This window comes from Somniosus microcephalus, chromosome 21 (assembly GCF_052327205.1).
Source record: "Somniosus microcephalus isolate GS21.2 chromosome 21, FLI_Smic_1.0, whole genome shotgun sequence".
Lineage (NCBI taxonomy): Eukaryota > Metazoa > Chordata > Chondrichthyes > Squaliformes > Somniosidae > Somniosus > Somniosus microcephalus.
Genome location: NC_141007.1, coordinates 45,370,659 through 45,391,744, shown reverse-complemented (window position 1 = coordinate 45,391,744; position 21,086 = coordinate 45,370,659). Strand labels below are relative to the sequence as shown.

General features: G+C 39.1%; 1 protein-coding gene across 19 annotated transcripts in view; it reads right to left on the bottom strand.

The window, feature by feature from the left end:
• The window catches only part of tnrc6c1 (trinucleotide repeat containing adaptor 6C1), a 672,712-nt gene that overhangs the window by 12,307 nt on the left and 639,319 nt on the right, over positions 1-21,086 (bottom strand). For 11 of the 19 annotated variants that reach the window (XM_085963535.1, XM_085963522.1, XM_085963539.1 and 8 more), the window contains 10 exons: positions 19,302-19,468; positions 16,909-17,082; positions 14,544-14,684; positions 13,902-14,021; positions 11,717-11,800; positions 6,741-6,963; positions 5,031-5,198; positions 4,131-4,322; positions 1,595-1,744; positions 183-299 (listed from right to left, as the gene is read on the bottom strand). In XM_085963535.1, coding sequence (XP_085819661.1) covers positions 183-299; positions 1,595-1,744; positions 4,131-4,322; positions 5,031-5,198; positions 6,741-6,963; positions 11,717-11,800; positions 13,902-14,021; positions 14,544-14,684; positions 16,909-17,082; positions 19,302-19,468 — 1,536 coding nt within the window. The remainder of the gene's footprint in view (positions 1-182; positions 300-1,594; positions 1,745-4,130; positions 4,323-5,030; positions 5,199-6,740; positions 6,964-11,716; positions 11,801-13,901; positions 14,022-14,543; positions 14,685-16,908; positions 17,083-19,301; positions 19,469-21,086) is intronic. The other 8 variants (XM_085963525.1, XM_085963524.1, XM_085963526.1 and 5 more) reach the window with 8 other exon arrangements.

Here is a 21,086-nt window from a genome sequence, read left to right as displayed (position 1 = left end):
CAGAAAGGAAAATTGTTTATTTGCTGTTGTATTAAATTCCTCCAGGCATTTTTTGGCCCATTTTCTGTATGAATCAGATGACCAATTTGTGCTTTTTTAACCCATTTTTAGACTGTTACAATCCTGTTCATTTCTTACGAAGAATTTCAGTATGGTCAGCATGGAAGCAGAAGGACCCCTACCTGCAGTATTAGGTGCAGATGTAGAGCTGCTGAAAGAGCTAGTGTAGCCAGAGGCACTGAAGGACCAGGCACTAGATGAAGGCAGCGTGGCGTTCTGAGATGATGTTGGGGATGACCCTGTATAAACAGCAAAAAAGCAACTAAGGAAATGGAAAATGACTTAAATTAAATCTTAAAATGATTACCGTTTGTTGTATTTTGCAGTGAAAGGTTTGAGAAAAACAAAGGAATGGGGAAGGATGATTTTCAATGATCACATATTATTGTTTAAATTAAATTCTCTCAATTCCCAGGAATGAAAAGCTTTAAAGGATATTTGAATTCAGCCACATCTCTTTCACATGTGTGAAAATGCAGAATAGTATCATAAACTACTCGATCTATTCTATTTGTCTAAATTGCTACCGAAAACCTGCAATGCCTGCCTGTCATAGACCCATGTAAAGAATTTACAACTCAATTCCTAAGTGGTCAAAGTATTCCCGCTTGTAGGAAATACTCAACTATTCAGAATTAATTGTTGCTCTTTGAAATTCTGTATAGACTAAGATAAAAAGAATTCTGCACTGAGGAAGAGAGCGAGAGAGTAATAAAGGCCAACTCAAGACATTGTCACCATATGAAAGTAATGCAAAACTGAGCAAGGAACAAGGCAGAACAGCACAGACAGAGTCGAGGTAGCAAGAGTAACAGTGTGTGTGTGTATAAGGGACATGCACCCTTATTATAATATAATCTCCGAGACCAAACATTTATTTATGTATTCCTGCAACACGAATGGTTTTATATGTATCTCATCATAAGAACACAAGAAATAGGAGCAGGAGTAAGGCCATACGGCCCCTCAAGCCTGCCCTGTGGCTGATCTTCTACCTCAACTCCCCTTTCCTGCCATGTAGCACAAATAAATCTAGAATCCATAGCTATAGTTCAGTAAGTCATATGACTGAAGAGTTGCAGTGCTGTGCTTCATGGTGTTGTGTGCAGGTTTTCACACAGGCAAACTTAAAGCTCCAGTTTCTTCAGCACATATGAAAATTAGTGATGTCCTTATATATGAACAAACTTAAGACACAAACCCATTTGTATGCAGATTACTTCAGCACAATGTAGTCAACCTTCAAAGTGCATCTACCAACTATAACCAGATACATTTTATAGTTTTCAAACCTGGCTTAATAAAATGGCCAAATAAAACATTTAAATTTCAAAAGTAAACTTAAATTTCAGAAAGAAAAAGGAACTTTTTGATGTAGGGCATGTTGTGCAATTATACACTTCTTTTCCTACAAATAGAACATTTGTTTTACAACTTTTTTCTTAAGGGATACAGAAGATAGTTTCCTCATGCAAATTATTTTAATTTGCATAGTCTGCTTTGTGTACCACACTTCAACCCTATTCTGTCTTACCTCCACTCCTGTCCCTGAGCAGGTAGCGATCCACATCCCGGATAGTAGTATTAATGGAAGGTCCACTGGGGACACTTCCAGGTGTAACATTAGGGTCAGTCTCAGGGTCGATATTCTGTAGTCCTTTCCATGGCTCCCCAGGACGAAACTCTTTAGTAGTTAGGAAGTAGGCAGTAGAACAGTAAATCACTATTAGTAGTTTTGTAGTCACACATAGTAAAACTACTGTTTAATTATAGAGAAATTTTGTCTAAAGTTTAAAAAAAATGAAATGCTATGCTAATAAAATTGATTTGACAATCTAAATTTTTGTGTTGTTCTGATTTATTTTTATTCCCGCTCTTCCTGAAGGCATTGGCTCCTTGCTGGCAGTCGCCCTTCAGCACCTCAACCAAATGACTTTTATTTACGAGCCTTGACGGTGAGTGTCAACAGGCCACTCCAACCTAGAGGGCATCAAAGCCAAGCCCGATTCTGTCCTCCCCCCAGTGTCCATATAAGAATTACAACCAGCAGGGATCACTGGATAGTGATCAGGAGAAACAGCTCCTGCTGATTCCCCACTCCTTGAACAAGAGAACTGAAGCCAACTGTCACCCCAGCGGAGATCAGCTAACTCAACATAAACCGGGGATTGAACCTGCGACTGTCTTGGTTTGTATTGCTCAGCTGCTCACAAGGTCACGATATAAACTTGTTAAGCTGAGTGAGTAGCCCAATAATCTCATTTTAAAATACTACATAATGTAGTTCTGACTAGTTACACATACAAAATAAGGTAATAGTTATTTTTTTGAATAAGGCTGTCAAATTATTCCTTCACAATTTTAAACATGATAAAGCAGTTAAAAATGGAAATTTTTATTTAGGGCCTAAACAATTGTCTGGCATAATATTAGAGATAACAGATGGTGGTACATTTTTCTGATGGTATGGATCAAAGGCTTCAGACTACTACTGCTCTAACAGTACTGCCTTTTGTGAGAGATGCTGGTATAATCTTGTTGGGATAAAAACATTTTGAATCTTTACATTTAATTACTGGAATGCATTACCAATCTTTACTGTTTAATATGTGGCAATGAAATTACTCATCCAGAAATAAGATGTGAAACGATCATATTATTTACTGCAAAATAAAAGGCCAGGCCACACATTACTAATTTTGTGCTTTGCTACCACGATGTCTTCTCCAAGCAGTCGTGCATATAATTAAAACACTGCATGGTCACAGTGGAGCTCTCATTTTTACTCATGAAAAAGAAGTGATATCTTGAGAACACTTTCCAAGTTGGAGGTAAGTGCACCATTGCGGACGCTCCTATAATAGCCCTCTAAATGATACAACCTTGAAGCAATATTTAACTGCTGTAGCCATTAACAATGTTAACCATGCAGGTACATTCAACATACTGTTTTTTGAAAATAAGTCAGTCTTTTAACTATCATACTGAAGACTAACTTATACAATAGTCGCATTTCAAAATGATGCTCAATCACAGTGGCCTTCTGAAGCAGTAACACCATCCTTATGTGCACAACACAACCATTTCAATTATCAAGGTTACAACATTAGAGTTGTGTTTTTTAACGCTTTAAGGAAATAGCTCATTTTCTTTTAGATTCCCTTTAATGCATCAGTAAGATAAACTTTGGTATTCAAAATGACAGTAAATTCCATACTGCAAGACTGAAAAAGCTGCTCATTAGTACTGCTTTTGCGAAGGCAAAGTTGATCAGAAGAAAATTATCTAGGCTGAAACTGCATTAGAAATAATAAAATGGGGCATTCAGGCAAAGTGTGTTTCATAAGATCACTTTACTCAAAATAAAAATCCAAAGCTGATATTAAATTTACCAGGCCAGTGCATTAAATAACACTGCTTCACACATGCTTACTAGGCCATGCTTATGCACACCTTGGTTCAGTTTCCTCAAACTTAAAATGTCACAATGCCTATGCCTCAACGGGTGCAATGGCATGTCAACTTACGGAGAAAAATGAAGCACCAAATATGCATGTGGAAAACATAACCTGGTTGTGCACATTATATCCAGCTTGCTCTCTGTGGAAATATGCCCCAGCAAATGGCTGGACTCATACCAGTAGGTAGGTACAGGGATTTAATAACATGTGTAATTATGTTGTGATGTGATGTGATGGCATGCACTGGAATCCAGGAGAGAACATCAGCTACATCTGTTAAGACCAGAGCCAAAATATGTTAGACTATCACTAAATCAACTTCTCTGATGTAGTGCAGCTGTGTCTTCAGAATTCCATACAAAAATTCTTGTTGTGCATTTAAGCTGCTGTGGCGTAGATTAATCGCAAAGATATTAAGGGGGTCCACTGAATGACATCTTTCACTTACATTATTAGGTAATATGTGCACTAAATTAGAAAATCTTGTTTGACACAGTTGGCAGCTGTTTTCAATTTACTAACTTCTCTCACGTGTAATAAATATACAGGTCTCAGTTAAACACAACATTCTTAACACCTATTTTCTTTTTGCCAGTCTTTGGGGTTTACCTGGTGGCCAGTTAATGTTGGAGCCATTTGAGATCTTATCGGCAGGGGATTTGGCACGTGTCCAGCTATCACTGACTGGTACCGGTGGACTGGCTGGTGACTCACTGCTGGTTATCAGATCATATGGACTGTAGGAGTCCTCAAGGGAGGGCTTGCTTGTTGGACCAATATTGAGACCTCCAGGGATAGCACCTGAATATGTGTCAAGTGGGACAGAAAGGCAAGGTCATGGATATAAAAACATTTTGCTGTGGACCTGACTCTGAATCTCAACAGTAGCTAAATTAGACCCAGTTAGTTTATTAAATGCTGATGTAATTCAGAATGAGACTTTGATGATCTATTGCTTCTTTTATTACAGTATTAAAACTCTTCAGAACTAAACAAATTTCGTAGGCAAAATAAAAGTAAAACAATTTAATCACAGTATACTTCAAAAATATCACAACTGAAGAAATGTTCTGTGGTCTACTGTCCCAATTGAAATTTGTAAAGAAAATTCAGTACTCAAAGGGTAAAAATACATCATTGCATGCTTTCAAGTCTGTCCTCGGTTTTAGCTGAATGTGCGAGGCAAGTAAATGAGCTGCTGTGTGATGTTGGCATTGAATCGTCAGTTTGCCAAAACTGATGGCTTGTTTTATTTATGTTTTTAAGTAATCATGTACTGTAGCATGTTTTCAGCATTTTAAATGTGTATATATAGATAGAGAGCCTTTTAAGAGATGGCCAAACAAAGTGCAACTGAGCCTATTTTCTAACAGTTCGTGAAGTCTGCAGTGGACATTAAGTGACATGCTTGCATTTTCCAGACAAGGCTATTGAGATACTGAAAGATTTTAACAGGAACTGACCAATGAAGTATTTTGGCCCAAGTACTCTGCCCTTGAGGGCTCTTACCATGCTTGCTCTGGTTCTGGTCCAGCGATAAAGAATTGCTGCTTAAATTTTCCATGGAGTTTGGGTGGGTCCACTGCCTCAATCGAGATTGGGCTTGAGTTGGATCTTTCATGGATAAACCACCACTTAGCTCCATGTTGCTTACATTCATGTTCGGGATCAATCCAGCTGTAAGTGAAAGGCACATTAAAACGAAGTGTAGCAGCAGTAAAGGTCATTCAGCCTATTAAAATGGTTCTCTCCGCACATCATGGACTCTTCCTGATCCAATCAACTGAGAGAGTCAACCAGAGGTGAGCCTCCAAGAAGTTCACAATTTTTTCTTTGAACAAAATACAACCTCAGAATATTAATTAAACCTTACAACCTATTTAGGATTCTAACCAGAAATTTTCCCAAGTTTCATTCCTACATAAAGACCAGCCCTTCTACTCTTCCTGATCCCATAAATAAAATTAACACAAGGGCAAAACATGTCAGGAAAAGTGAAGGAGCGTTATAAACTTTTTTAAAATTTTTTTTTAAAAGCACCATGTTTACAAAATTATGCGATTTCACATATTTTAGACCACTTAATAGTCCAGTATCAAAAGTTTTGAAAACTTAATTAAAAAACAGATTTGATTAAAAAACTTCAATATGTTGCTGCCATTAAAGTAATTTTACAATTGGCAGACAACAAAGGCACTCTCCAAGTTCCTTCACTTTTATTGACAAAATAAGCTTCTGCTAATGAATACCAATGTTTTCACTTGTATGAAAGACCATTTCTTACTTACACTTGTAAACATGAATCTTTCTGACATCTGAAAACAGATTAACAGTGTTATCTTAATTATAGGGTGATTTCATGTGCCTTGACCACATTCGTTGATGGTTGTACACCATGTTTATAAATACCTCCAATTACAAACATGAGCAAAATAATATATTTGCTATTATGCAACCATCAAGATCTCTATTCCCACAAAAACATTTGTGAAGTACTGTTATTGTTACTAGATGTCTCCATTGCTTTGTAAAAACACTGATCTCGTTTTCAGAAAGGGTTGGTAGCAGAATTAGAGGTACTGCATGAACTTCCAAAACAAAAGCATTTAGAAGTATTAGAAAGAATAGGAGCTTACACTGTTGAAAAGTGGCATGAATTTAAAACCAAGGAAGGGCTGGCATTTAACATCCCAATGTGCTTCACAGCCAAAGAAGTATATTTTGTTCTAAGGTAGGCAAATATGCAAGATCCCATAAACAGCAATTAGTTTATGACCAGATAATTTTTTCCAATATGATATTGGTTGAGGGATATTCACAGAAGGGTAGCAAAGGCATTGCATCAGCTGTGTATTTTTCAAATAAAAGGAATTCTAGTAATGTTAAAAAGGTACAGGAAACTTTGGTTTATCCGGAGGTTAACTGTCCGGAATGCTCGATCCACCGGCAAAAATCAGGATCCGTTTCGTTAGGTTTTTTTTCACCAGTCAGGCTCTGCAAGGTCTCGCTGAAGCTGTTGCTAAGCTACAGAGACGCTTGCAAGGTACGGCCGACTGTTCAGAAGCACAGGGTTTGTTGCCAGATACGGAAAGCTCCGTATGTTTCAACATTAGCGCTGGTTTGTCCGGCAGTTTTGATGGGACGGCAACAGCTCGGTCTCATTGGTGCCGGATATCACAAAGTCTCCTGTACTAATTATTCTTCCAGCAATGTACTTACCCAAGGAATATGCAGGGAAAGAATTGGGTGAAGTTTGCTGCTCTTTGGTCTGCAGGTCAGAAAGGCTGGGAGGTGGATGATGACTCAGATTATCAATGGTTACTTTGCCTGCAGATGGGTGCAATGGTGGATGTGGTGGTTGCTGTTTCATAAGCAAGGCCTGGGTCAGCTGCCGCTGGTGTTGTTGGATCTGCTGCTGCATGTTGTTGATTGTACGTGCAACCTGTCAATAAAGAAAACAAAGTATTGAGAAATGGTCCGAATACTAAGTTTTAACAGGAGCCCCAATTCACTTCCAAAAATCGACTTACTCCTGACATTGTTCAATTTTAAGCATAGCAAACTAGTAAAACACAAACACACTTAATATGGGCGTCACTGTCTTTACTTAAAGGGAAGTATATTCTATTGACTTGTCATCTATATTAAATTTGCAAGGTAGTCACACATTCCTTATTTAGGCATCACCATTTCATAACATGGGCACTACTGCAGTTGCACACTTCTACCACTAGATGGAGCTTCACAAGCTCTTGAAGCTGCCTGTCCGTATACCTATAACTACAGCATCGCAAATGCATTTGGAGGCAAATTCACTGCGTCCTAACTTTCCATGGGCAAAACCACAAAAGATCCACTAGTGTAATTGGAAATATTATAAACCAAGATGCCTGTATCTTTATCAGTGCTTCATAATCACCTCTAGAGGGAGCTTGGTAACAGACATTTTGGACAGAGCCTTCCCAAATAAGACACCATAAAGTTTGGTTTCAGTGTACACAAGGTCAATGGAGTCAAAATGTCTTTTAATAACAGATGGAAGATTTATATGGTCAGAAGAGAAAACGGAGCAAAAGGTTTCAGATAAAAATATGTATGGAAAAGAAATCAACAAATAACATGCTATATTATTTGAAACCTTTGGAAATTAAGTTATTAAAACCTTTAAAGAAAATATATAAGAAAGTGTGTTAAGGCAGCTGGTACTTCTGTTTTTCCCTTGATTTTTGTTTTAAATATCTGATTTAGAAATGAGCCAAAAAAAAGTATGGCGTATTTGTTTGGCAAACCGACCTCTACCTTGCGGAGGCTGAGCGCCAACACGGACGCCTCCTCCTACCTCCTCCAGACCATGACCCCACTACCGAACATCAAGCCAGCCATGACCTCATCTCATCTCCGGAGATCCTCCCTCCACGGCCGCCAACCTCAGTTCCCCAACTCTGCACAGCCTGCTTCTACCTCCTTCCCAAGATCCACAAACAGGACTGCCCTGGTAGACCCATCGTTTCAGCCTGTTCTTGCCCCACGGAATTGATTTCTTCCTATCTCGACTCTATTTTTTCTCCCCTTGTCCAGTCTTTTCCCACCTACATCTGTGACTCTTCCGATGCCCTCCACCACTAAGTTTCCAGTTAACTGGCCCCAACCGCCTCCTTTTCACCATGGACGTACAATCCCTCTACACCTCCATCCCCCACCAGGATGGCCTGAGGGCACTCCGGTACTTCCTTGAACAGAGGCCGAACTAGTCCCCATCCATCACTACCCTCCTCCGCCTGGCTGAACTTGTTCTCACATTGAACAACTTCTCCTTTGACTCCACTCACTTCCTCCAAATTACAGGTGTTGCAATGGGAACCTGCATGGGTCCTAGCTATGCCTGCCTTTTCGTGGGATATGTGGAACCTTTTTTGTTCCAGTCCTACTCGGGTCCCCTCCCTCACCTCTTTTTCCAGTACATTGATGATTGTATTGGTGCCGTTTCCTGCTCTCGCCCTGAACTAGAAAATGTCATTAACTTTGCTTCCAATTTCCGCCCTTCCCTCACCTTCACATGGTCCATCTCCGACTCTTCCCTTCCTCGACTTCTGTCTCCATTTTTGGGGATAGGCTATTGACAAACATTCACTTCAAGCCCACTGACTCCCACAGCTAGCTGGACTACACTTCCTCTTACCCCGCTTCCTGTAAGGACTCTATTCCATTCTCCCAGTTTCTCCATCTCATCTGCTCGGACGATGCCACCTTCCATACTAGTGCTTCCGATATGGCTTCCTTTTTCCTCAACCGAGGATTCCCCTCTATCGTGGTTGACATGGCCCTCGATCGTGTCCGTTCTATTTCCCGCATTTCTGCTCTCACCCCTTCCCTCCCTCCCAGATCCACAATAGGGTTCCCCTTGTCCTCAGATTTCACCTCACCAGCCTCCCCATTCAATGTATCATCCTCCGCCATTTTCGCCACCTCCAGTGTGATCTCACCACCAAACACATCTTCCCCTCACTTTTCAGCATTCTGGAGGGACCGCACCCTTCGCGACACCCGGTCCATTCCTCAATCACCCCCAACACCCCTTCACCTTCGCCCGGCACCTTCCCATGCAAGCGCTGGAGAATCACCACCTGCCCTTTTACCTCCTCACTTCCCACTGTCCAGGGCCCCAAACACTCCTTCCAGGTGAAACAGCAATTTACTTGTACTTCTTGCAATTTAGTATACTGTATTCGCAGCTCACGATTCGGTCTCCTCTACATTGGGGAGACCAAATGCAGATTAGGTGACCGATTTGCGGAACACCTCTGTTCATTCCGTAAGCATGGCCCCGAGCTTCCGGTCAACCGTCACTTTAATTCTCCGCTCCACTCTCACTCTGACCTCTCCGTCCTCGGCCTCTTACACTGTTCCAATGAAGCTCAACGTAAGCTCGAGGAACAGCACCTCATCTTTCGATTAGGCACTTTACAGCCTTCTGGACTCAACATCGAGTTCAACAATTTTAACCTCTGCCCATATTTTTTTGTTGATGATTCTGCCATTCCCATTTACACCTCATCTAGACTCATTTTTTGTTTCTGAACTTGTCCCATTACCATCTCCTTTTGCCTTGCACCATCATCCTTTTTGTCTTTTAATCTCTCCTGCCTTCCATCCGATCACAGACCTTCCCTTTTGTTCTTTCCTCCCCTCCCCCCGTTCTCTGCCCCTGCTTAAAAATCTGTTACATCTCTAACTTGTTCCAGTTCTGATGAGGGATCATTGACCTGAAACGTTAACTCTGTTTCTCTCTCCACAGATGCTGCCTGACCTGCTGAGTATTTCCAGCATTTGGCTTTTGTATGGAGTATTTGTAATACTTCTGGAGTACAATTTACTGAAGCAAAATTGTAGAGTAAAAGCTATGCTGCAAGAAATGCTTTCTATGACGCTGGCAAGACACAGATATTGAAAGAGCTGATTCAGTTATTGTGGCTCCATATCTCCAAATGTTTAGATGAAATATTGCCAACTGAATTTGGTGCATATTAGTGCTGAGGGGGAGATCTGACCGGAGATATAGCACTTTTAAGTTGGAATATAGCCTAGTCATTGAAACATGAAGCTGTTGCAAATCTAGGAATACTTGTTTTTACTGTTGAGTGTTTTTTTTAACTGAACAAGATATTCAGCCAGTTATCTAGTGCCAATCAGCAATGCCAAATAAAACCTGCAACAAACATGAAAAAATTGCAATTAACAAAGAAAACTTGCTGAACTAGTTATTTTATCAAACCATTTCTCCATGTGGAATAATGTCTTAGTAGATCTATTAAAAAAATCAAACCCTGCCACAAAGTGGTCTGATCTTAATGCTTCGTAAGTAGGTTTATATTTTTGTAGTTTTCTGGAAGGTTCATAATTATCCATTTTAAAAAATCCAACATTTAAAAGTTATACTGGGCTGGATTTTCCTCAGCGGCGAAGGAACCGCTTTCGCTGGTCACCTCGCTGACAGGTGTCTAGAGATTTTTGCGGACTTGTCAGTGGAGATTTCTACTAATCTCGTGTCTGATCCAGTGTGGCACCCTCTACAGAGGATCTGTGGCGTCTGTGAGCAGGTCAAGAAGCAGGGAGGCTCTTCAACCCGGAGAGGTTGTTCAGCAGTAATTATCACTTATTGCGCCGTTAGAAACTCACTTACTCCTGAATGCACTAGCCCTAGCTTTTTCAGCTGCTTTTAGTACGAGTCTAGTGGGTAATTACCCTAAGTTCACGGCATTACAGTGATTTCAGTGCCGAGTCTATCAGCGAGGACTGCAACAGCGCAGTCTGTGGAGGAACAAGGTATCTCGGACAGCAACTTCTGGCACCAGAAGATTTAGCCTGTAATATACAGCAAATTCCGGGCCAATATTTGTGTATAAGAAAACCTGAAGTTGTTGGTGCATGAAATAGCTTCTGATCAGTTGAAAAGCAATACAATATTGCAAGCAGTTCAAGAATAAGCAAAAAAGGACACAACTGCTTCCTAAGGATTACTTAAGATTTTTACAGCTCTAGTATGTGTCAAAGGCTTAAACCTTTAATTTGTAATTTAACACATTTGATGGATAGTAGAATCCTTCGCTGTGTGTAATTATGAAGTTTGATATTGTATTTCCTACAGGTTAAATGTGTTGTTTTCTTTAAGCCACATTTCCAGATGAGCCGCCTTCTCCTGCGTGCAAAGAAGGAAGAAATACCATTTGGGTGAAGATTTATTTTCAACACTGTTTTTTCTATGTGACTCCACAGATTTATGTAAAAGACCCACTGAAAGGTTTGGAACCAAGCGGATAAACACAAATGTTTGTTCAACCAGTCCTTGGCAGAGTGGTTCACCATTCGACTGTGCTATACCAACAGCTAGCTACCGAGGGTGTTCTTTGTTTAAGTACTGATGAAACACTGAAGAGGAGCAGACTGATTACTATTGCTATCATAAATGGGGGAGAAATTTGAAGTTAACAAAGATAATTTAGTGACTTCAAAAATCAGTCATTAGATTATCAATAATGTGCAGAAAATACATAGTTGATTTCCAGTCACTAATTGCACATCTTTATCTGTAGGCTGGCTTATACTAAAAACAAAGTGATCAGTTTCCTTTCATCATTGCGGTCTGACTACGAAATGTCTTGAAGTTGGGCAAATAGCTGCCAGTTTGCTGTACATACTTGCTGCTCTTGTTGTCTAATGGTTCCAGAAACATTACGTTGGGCCTGTAACATCTGCTGCTGGAAGAGTAAACGCTGGTAGGCCTGCAAAGATAAAATGGAAGATGAAAATGAGTAATACCTTAAAAGCAAGAGGCCAGTGAATTTCTGAAAGTATTTCAACAATGCAATACAAATGATTCTGGTGCATCTGGTAAAAATGTAAATAATCCTTTAAGCTTGATTTAGACCAGCAAGTTTCTATGGAAAATTGCTTCTTTGCCTTTCCTCTCCTGAATTCTTGCTGAATGTCTGATTCACTCAAGCCAATCTCAGATTTATTTTGGCATAAACTGATTTAATTAACATTATAGTTTTCCTTATGACTAGGATACTTAATAAGTCAATTTCTTCATGCTGATTTTTCAAAGATTCCAGTACAATTTATGCATCAACTTAACTTATTTTTTCTTACAATATCATGAATTTATTTATTTTTTTTACAAAAAAGCACCCCTAATAATGACAGTTTCAATAAATAGTAGTGATTCAGCTAATACTAGTAGATTATTAGATTCCCATGCCCACTGATACTTGAATTTAACTCCCCTGAATGGGCAAGTTTTTCCAAAGCTCAGCTATGCAACTAGACAAAAGTGCTCCATTTCAGAAAAAAAGGGATGAAATTAGGAAAAAGATCGGAGAACTTATGTGGCAATTAAAGTGTATGTCCTGTCTGCCAATCGCAGAGTTACATTGGCACTAGCCATGGGGAAGCCTGCAGTTCAGATGGTTTTTCTTTTCTGACTGAAGGAAAGCAGTATGACGGGTAGGGAGGCTATGAAAGGGGGTACTAAACTAGGTATGATTAAAAAAAGGTGTCCAAAAGGCATTCAATAAAGTGCCACATAAAAGGTTGTTACACAAGATAAGGGCTCATGGGGTTGGGGGTAATATATTAGCATGGCTGGAGAATTGGTTAACGGACAGAAAACAGAGAGTAGGGATAAACGGGTCATTTTCTGGTTGGCAGGCTGTAGCTAGTGGGGTGCCGCAAGGATCAGTGCTGGGGCCTCAGCTATTTGCAATTTATATTAATGACTTAGATGAAGGGACCAAGTGTAATGTATCCAAGTTTGCTGATGATACAAAGCTAGGTGGGAAAGTAAGCTGTCAGGAGGACACAAAGAGCCTGCAAAGGGATATAGACAGGTTAGTGAGTGGGCAATAAGGTGGCAGATGGAGTATAATGTGGGAAAATGTGAGGTTATTCACTTTGGTCGGAATAATAGAAAAACAGAATATTTCTAAATGGTGAGACACTATTAATGTTGGTGTTGAGAGAGATTTAGGTGTCCTTGGACAGGAAAAGCAAAGCATTAGCATGCAGTTACAGTAAGCAATTAGGAAGGCAAATGGCATGTTGGCCTTTATTGCAAGGGTGTTGGAATACAAGAGTAAGGAAGTCTTGCTACAATTGTACAGGGCTTTGGTGAGACCACACCTGGAGTACTGTGCACAGTTTTGGTCTCCTTACTGGAGAAAGGCTATACTTGCCTTAGAGGGGATGCAAAACAAGATTCACTAGATTGATTCCTGGGTTGAGGAGAGAGAGTGAGTAGATTGGGCCTATACTCTCTGGAGTTTAGAAAAATGAGAGGTGAACTCACTGAAACACAAGATTCTGAGGGGGATTAACAGGGTAGATGCTGAGAGGTTGCTTCCCCTGGCTGAAGAGTCTAGAACTAGGGGGCATAGTCTCAGGATAAGAGGTCAGCAATTTAAGACTGAGATGAGGAGGAACTTCTTCACTCAGAGTTGTGAATCTTTCTCTACCCCAAAGGGCTGTGGATGCTGAGTCATTGAGTATATTCAAGGTTGAGATAGATAGATTTTTGGGCTTTAAGGGAATCAAGGGATATGGAGATCGGACGGGAAAGTGGAGTTGAGGTTGAAGATCAGCCATGATCGTATTGAATGGCTCAAGGGGCCTTATGGCCTACTCCTACTCCTAATTCTTATGTGCACAGAATCCATTTGTATAGCTGCATGATGGAAAACGTGACAGATTTAGAAAGCTGAATTGATCTTGCAGAACCCATAAATTAAAATACAGGATTGGTGTTTAGATGAATTTCTGATTACATAACTTATGACTGTTGTTAAAAGATTCCAATCCAGGAAAATGACGAACAATATTACTTACCAGCTGCAGCTGATAGAGTTGGTTTAACATAGTCATATGCTGAGGATTAATTGGCGAGGCTAATAGTGCAGGGTTGAGACCCATGTTTTTTGCTGCAAACTGCAAGAGCTGTGCTTGAACCTTTAATACAGAAAAATACTGAGTAAACACTATTTATCCAGAAATTTACCTTTTTTAAACTGTATTCCCTGAAAGCCAATAATTACTTAATTACAAGTTTCATTTTCTGGACTGTCTTTAAAACCATTTGTGCAGCTTCTAAAATCTTATTTCCGACATCTATGGCACAGTGCTGCAGAAGATGCCATTTCAGATCTATGGCACAACCCAAATATTGCAGTTTCATTAACTTGGCAAAGATAAAAGATAAAATGTAACGATAACATTTTAATGACTTCCATTGTGGAGCAATTGATGTGCTTCAAAGCCAGCTTTATTCATTCATTCCTCCAGAAATAAATGAAAGGAATTCAAATAAATTATATATTGGTATGGAGGTACAAAATTCTGAAACTATGCACAATACCATTTTTTCCCCATGGCGTACAAAATTAGCCTTACATAGAGGTCCTAATGAATTTACAGATAGTGGCAGATATGAATGGAGTACTTCAGCTGATTATGGTGTGTAGCTTTACGCACCTGAGGGGATAGAAACTGAGGCACTTGAGCACGAAGACTAGGCTGGGATGAGTTAAGAGGTTGCACTGGCGGCTGCTGTTGCTGCTGCATGGTCCTGGCTTGTGCTGCTCCGCTATTGCCAAACATACCTAGATTGCCACTCTGCAAATTAATGAGAAGAATGCCTGTTTACCAGACAATCGCAAACAGGAAACAATCTTGGGTTCAAAATGTATCTATCTGAAGGTTTACACTAGCATTTCAATTGAACTTTATCAAGAGAAAAAAGGATGTAAACAGAAAGGTCATTCATTTTATAACTCCAAAAATATCGTGATTTCATGACATGTAACAAACTTCAACCCTTTAAGTTAATATATTTAATTCAGTGTTGCAAGCAGTATATTATCATACATGAATCTTGACAAAAAAAATCCTGTTTATTTGTATGTTTTTAAAAAATGATTTAAAGACAGGTGGCTGATCTTGAGGGAACCTTGTCCAACATTGTTGAGTGTGCTAAATGAATGTCACAGTTATGATGCACCCAGTGGTGAAGCATCAGGGGCATTTTTCACAGTCACGTGAGCCTACAGCTATGGTTCTACTACCTGATTGAGCTAGAGAAAGTCAAACTCCATTCTTACTTAAAAATACACACATGCACAAAAACATACACCGTGCTTTTCCCACTTGTAACATTTTCAATGATAGAAAAGAGCTGAAGGGGTAAATCAGCACTTAACAGAAATTTAAAAGCAGTACAGTAAGCAAGAGAGTTCTAAAAACAAAGTTTGAAAAGTTTACTATGCACTGGGTGCAGTTATAAGGTAGCTGATGCACAGCATAAGGACACAAGTTCATCGTTTCACGTGGTCTCCAATGATTTGTACAAGACTGGCATTTGTTATTGTTGTGCTGCAAATGGTTACTAAACACAATATAAATTGAGCATCACAGAAGAAGGTAAACTATCTTGGATTACTGATGTTGGAGAAGGTTGGCGGGTGCGGGGAAATGTCAAACTTGTGGGCATTTAGCAATGCTACACAGTTAGGTTGTGATAAGTGCTTTTAACTTATTATCCAAGCAGGAGTGCTGCTAATTCCAATAAAAAAAGTAATTTTACCAGCAGTGACTTTAAATCAGAAGTTAGCCAGAATTATTCAAATACACAGCTCTACATAAGCTAAAGAATCCTAACTAGTGCAAACAAATTATGCTGGTGTTACAGGCCATAAAAGGGACAAAAAAGGAGTCAAGGAAGTGACTTAATTTTAGTATGCAAAATTCAAAGATGTACATGAGTAAACAGGTTAAGATATTCACAAATCTAATTTCTGAAAGGGCTTTACACAACTCCATGACCTCATCAGCAAATCATTTTGGAAATATCAAAAGGGCAACAACCTTAACCTAGAAAACGTGGCAAACATTTTGAATCGACAGATCCTTCAAAGGTTAGTACGTAATTTTGCAAGATTGTCACTTGAGATGGTTTCTAAAGGCGATATTGTAAGACCAATCTATTCTTCTTGTCTATAGCAACAAAAACTACTTATTATGGATTTCAGCGAGAGAAGTGAAATCATGAGCAAGATAGTAAATGCTTAGTTTGCTCAACAGACTTCACTTTTGAAGTATTAGATTTAACTTTAAAATAGCTAGTTGCTTAAAAGATCATGCACAGAATTTACATTCAGGAGTGAAATGTTTTTAAATTTATGAAAAAATGAACTAAAATACTTTGATAAGAATACAAAGGAAACTTGGATAGGGAATTCTCCCCAGGACTAATGCTGCGTGTTCCCTGGTGTGTGGCGAAAAATGCATTTTTATTGACCTGAACTGCAGGTAGTGTGCAAGAACTGACTGCTTCTTTAAATGGAACAGATCTAGAGGGCTTCACAAAAGGCATGTCTCAGAAATTCAAAGACTCTATCACAGCAAAGAGATGGTGTGCATCATGCTCCATAGTATTATATACATATTCACTTTCCCCAATTGCTTTGGAACCATTTTCCAAGCAAAAGGCTGAAAGCAGGATTTTGTTAAACCAGAACAAAGTAATTGAATGAGACAGGCAGAGAAATGGGAGGAAGTGGACTGCTCGTTTCCCTCTGGGCTGGGCATGGTGTGTCACATCTGGAGAGGAAAATGGGGGAAAAGAGCATCTTCAAAATGAACAAGTTGCAACTTCACTGCACGATTAAACAAATCATGTTGAGTTAGAAAAAATTTGCATGTAGCCATCACAAAAATGACAGGTGGATTTCTTCATATTTGCTCGCAACAAAATCAGTTCTCCTCCCTCTACTGCTGCACGAAGCTTGCTGGTTTAAAACTGAGCGGGTTAAAGTAATAATTCATGACTGGCCAGCCTTACCTGTCTAGAAGAATTCAAGTTTTGCATGCCCAGCCCCGAGGCAATGGCACCAAGGGCCTGATTAGGGTGTGCACTGTTTGAAAGGGCGAGCTTCAGGCTTGGTGAAGGCAAAAATGGTGAAGTAGGGGACTCTTCCACTAGGCCGCCATCCTGATTGGAGAAAGATAGGGTGAGCTATGCAGTGCCAACCATGGCACAGCACCATTACCAGGGAAATGGGATGGAGGTCCAGGCCAGCACATAAGAGTTAAAAAAAAATTGGGTTAAAAGGATGATGGAAATGTGTGTTTGAAAGACAAAATGGGGGTAGGGGAGAGAGACAGAGAGAAAGAAAAAAGAAAAACAGGGTTAAGGTGCATGACTAATAATCTTTTGAATGCTGAAGGTGAATGTGCAAAGATTAAAAACAGCAGTTACTGCAAGATTGAACAAACAAGCTGCAGGCACCACAGAGCAACAGTGGCAGCATATTCACCACCTCCATTTCACAACACCACATACATTATGTTCAAACCAAAAAGTACAGATGTCAATATTTAAGAGTTAGGTCATGTCACATCATTCAGCTCTGATTTCAAGAAGTTGGGCTTTATATATTAGCTTCATTTTAAATAGAAGACCAAATATTACATCCTTGGGCAAGTTTTTTTTGGTACTGTCTTGCTGTAGTTGCATAACATTCTGCCTGCAACATCCAAACTATCCTATTGGGAAGTCAAAATGTTCTAGTCATTAGACATCTGCACAGCCGTAATTGTTCTTCTTTGGCTAACTTGACGTAAAGCTTGCTTGAATGGCATGAAGATGGTTCACTAAACAAACATTTCTGTAGTTGATATGTGCTAAAGAAATTCAGTAAGTTGATGAACACAGTGATGATTATACATAAAATCTAATGAATCTCTTCCAAAGCATTAGCAAAACAACCAGCAAATTTGTTAAAGATCATGTTTTGCAACTAACAACTTGCATTTATATAGCACTTTCAACGTAGAAAACATCCCATGGCACTTTAAAGAAAAGGTGAAAAAATAAACAGTAATAGGCAAGAGAACAGATGCTAAGTAATGGGGGAAGCAATTCGGGCCATTAGCATGTAGACTACATATCCAAATGTTACTGCATTGAGGCCAAGGTCGATATATTAAATGTCAAAAATCAGAGGAACTAAAGCACATTCTTCAAAACCCATATGGAATTGCAATCAAGCAAAACTTAATTAAAATCAATAAATGAGAAAACATAACAAATAGAGCATGAGTACTAGGTACCAAATAACACCCCAATATATACGGGAAAGCTGTGTAGCTTTATTGACAAAACAAATGAGAGATGATGATTTAAGTCCTAAATATAGTATGCAGTAGATTCTCACTGACAGCTTCTAATGATATCCCTAAGGCTTTGACTTCTGCATGTTTCAGATTCCTGAACCGAATCATTCTCGAAAGCTCTCCCAGCTTACATGACAGAAACAGGTTCATAATGTGCCCAACATGGAAAGAATATCAATCTCACTATAAAATTATTAGCCCCCCCATTTTACAATATTCAATAGCTTAACCCAGTACTCACTACATTCCTCAGTAAACATATTCGTTAACCTTATAACTGCAGCAATGACAAACCCAGAGCTTTATCTTTAGCTAAGAAAATAGTAGCAATGAACAATCTTAATTATTAAGCATTTAAATTTACTGGGGTCATGTGCAAATAAATATTTTAACTGTAGCAAGTGGTTCACAATGTAGCAAAATAAATCGAAGTCTCTTAACAGGTCAGTAATATATTTGACCTTTTGCAGCAATAATCTGAAACACTGCCATAAGAGGATATTGGTCAGTTCACAGACCAATGATGTGAGACTTCCAGATTTTCAAAACCAGAGCAGAAAAATATTGACTCTGCACCAGCAGAAAAAACCTCAAGTTGTAAATGGTTAAACTCCCTTTGGTGCCAATGTAGTTTTTTTTTTAACTTCAAGTTTCACACCAAATTTGACTGCAGGATGTCACTACAAAGTAACACTTTGTATGGGGATGAAAATATAACTAGGGCAAAAAGAGTCATTGGATTCTCCCCACTTTGATTGGTTACATTTCTTTAAAAAACCCCAATTTAAAACTTTACCTTTTTATTTCTGAAAGTAAACTTAGTTTTTTTCCTACAGATTTCTAAGTGAGACCTGAATATTGCTTGAATTGCCATGAAGTGCAAGCATTTTCTAGTAGCATTTTCTCTGCTCGGAGTACAAAACAGTGCACGGAAATTCTATAGCACCCCTAGAGTGACAATTTTATTTTAAATAAAAGGATCTTGTTCACTGGTATAGGGAATTCACAATCAGGATACAAGCATTTTTGCTCTTTTTCTGTCACTTAGTCGTAACAAACCTTGTCAAAAAAGGTGGGGCGATCCATGGAAGACTCTTTGGAGATAGAAGGTGGTCGGCAGCCAAGTGGTTTAGAAACGATTCCATTGTAATCTGACATTCCCATTCCACGTTTGTCCATCTCCACTTTTTTTTCCAACAGAGCACCTGGAAAAGGGGAAAATCCATCTTAACATAAAACAAAAAGGAAAAGGAAAAAAAACAGAGAAGACAAACATTAACTTCAACTAAAGACGTAGCCTGGTGACTGTAGGCAAAATAACAGAGTATATACAAATAAGAAACTAGCACAGAAGGTCACATAGTAGGAAGCACTTGGAAGGTAGAACATGAGATTATGTGTCAATAATTCAACACAGTGACTTCCGAATTTATGCCAGGTCATCTGGTGAGCTTTAAGTAGGGAAAAGCTCAGAAATCTCCCAGGGCTCAAGGAGAGTAGCAAAGAAAAAAAAATCTAATTAAGAGTATAGAGGAAAGAGGGCATCTTGTAACAGAGTAAAGGGATACTATGAAACTTCAGTATGTCACAATTTTTACAGAGGAAGGTGAAAATGTTACTGTAGAAGTGCCTAGGGAAGAAGTGGAATAACTACTACTAAAGATAAACATTCAAAAGGAAATTGTATTTAAAGTTTGTAAAACCCCAAGCATAAAAGTAATCAGGTATGCATTCTGGAACACTGCGCAAGGTTGGGGAGACACAAACCATATTTTTCCAAAAATCTTTAAAAATAGGAATTTTGCCCAAGGACTTCGGGGTGGCAAATGTTACAACCCTATTCAAGAAAGAGAAAAGGGGTAAACTGTAAAATTATAGACCAATTAAGTTTTACTTAGGTTGTAAGTAAACTTCTAGAATTCATACAATGGGTGGAAATTAGCAATCACTTAGAAAGTCATTGACTAATCAAGGGCAATTAGTATGGATTAAAGTAAAGGTTATGCTTTGAGGAATCGTAAAGAGTATAGATAAAAGAAATGCAGTGCGTGTTGTATTTATAGAATTTCAGAAAGCATTTGATAAACTTCATCATAACACACGTTGAAAAAATGAAGACATATGCCACATTGTTAGGAGATGGTTAAGTTATCAGGAGAACATTCTGCTCCACAATGAAAAGTACTTCATTGGCTGTAAAGTGCATTGGGAAGTCCTGAGGTAATGAAAGATGCTATGTAAATGCAAGTCTTTTTTTTTTTTATTGCCATGGGATCTTTAACATCTTCCCAGGCCAAAAGTCAAATAGGACTTTGTTTCAACATCTCATGTAATGCAGCATTTTGCCAGGACTGTAGTGGTGTGCCAGCCTAATTTATAAGCTCAAATTTTTGGCATGAGACTTGAACCCATAACCTTCTGACCTAGAGGAGAGTATGCTACCAACTGAGCCAAGTTGATATTTGTAGCAAATATGATCTCAACCCTTCTTCCATTTATTCACTCATGCCCCATTCCCAAAATGATGTTCAACATTAATTCCATTTTTGTCTTCCACCAGCCTCTGCATTTTATAGTCTTAACATCCAGCAGGAAATACAGATGTACATTAAGTGTAATCTGACTATGGCTCGAGTTAGTTTTTCAAAATCTAACCAAGCTGCAACTAAACTGGCAGTGCCAACTCTACACAACAAATAATAAAAATACTGTATATATCCCATGATGATGTATATGGGTGAGAGTAATAAAGCAGGTTGGGGAAGAGAGGAGTTGCAGGGCAGGGGAGTATTGGGAAGGAAGTATTGACGAGTTCTGGGTGGAAGATGACAGTTGAGTCCAGGG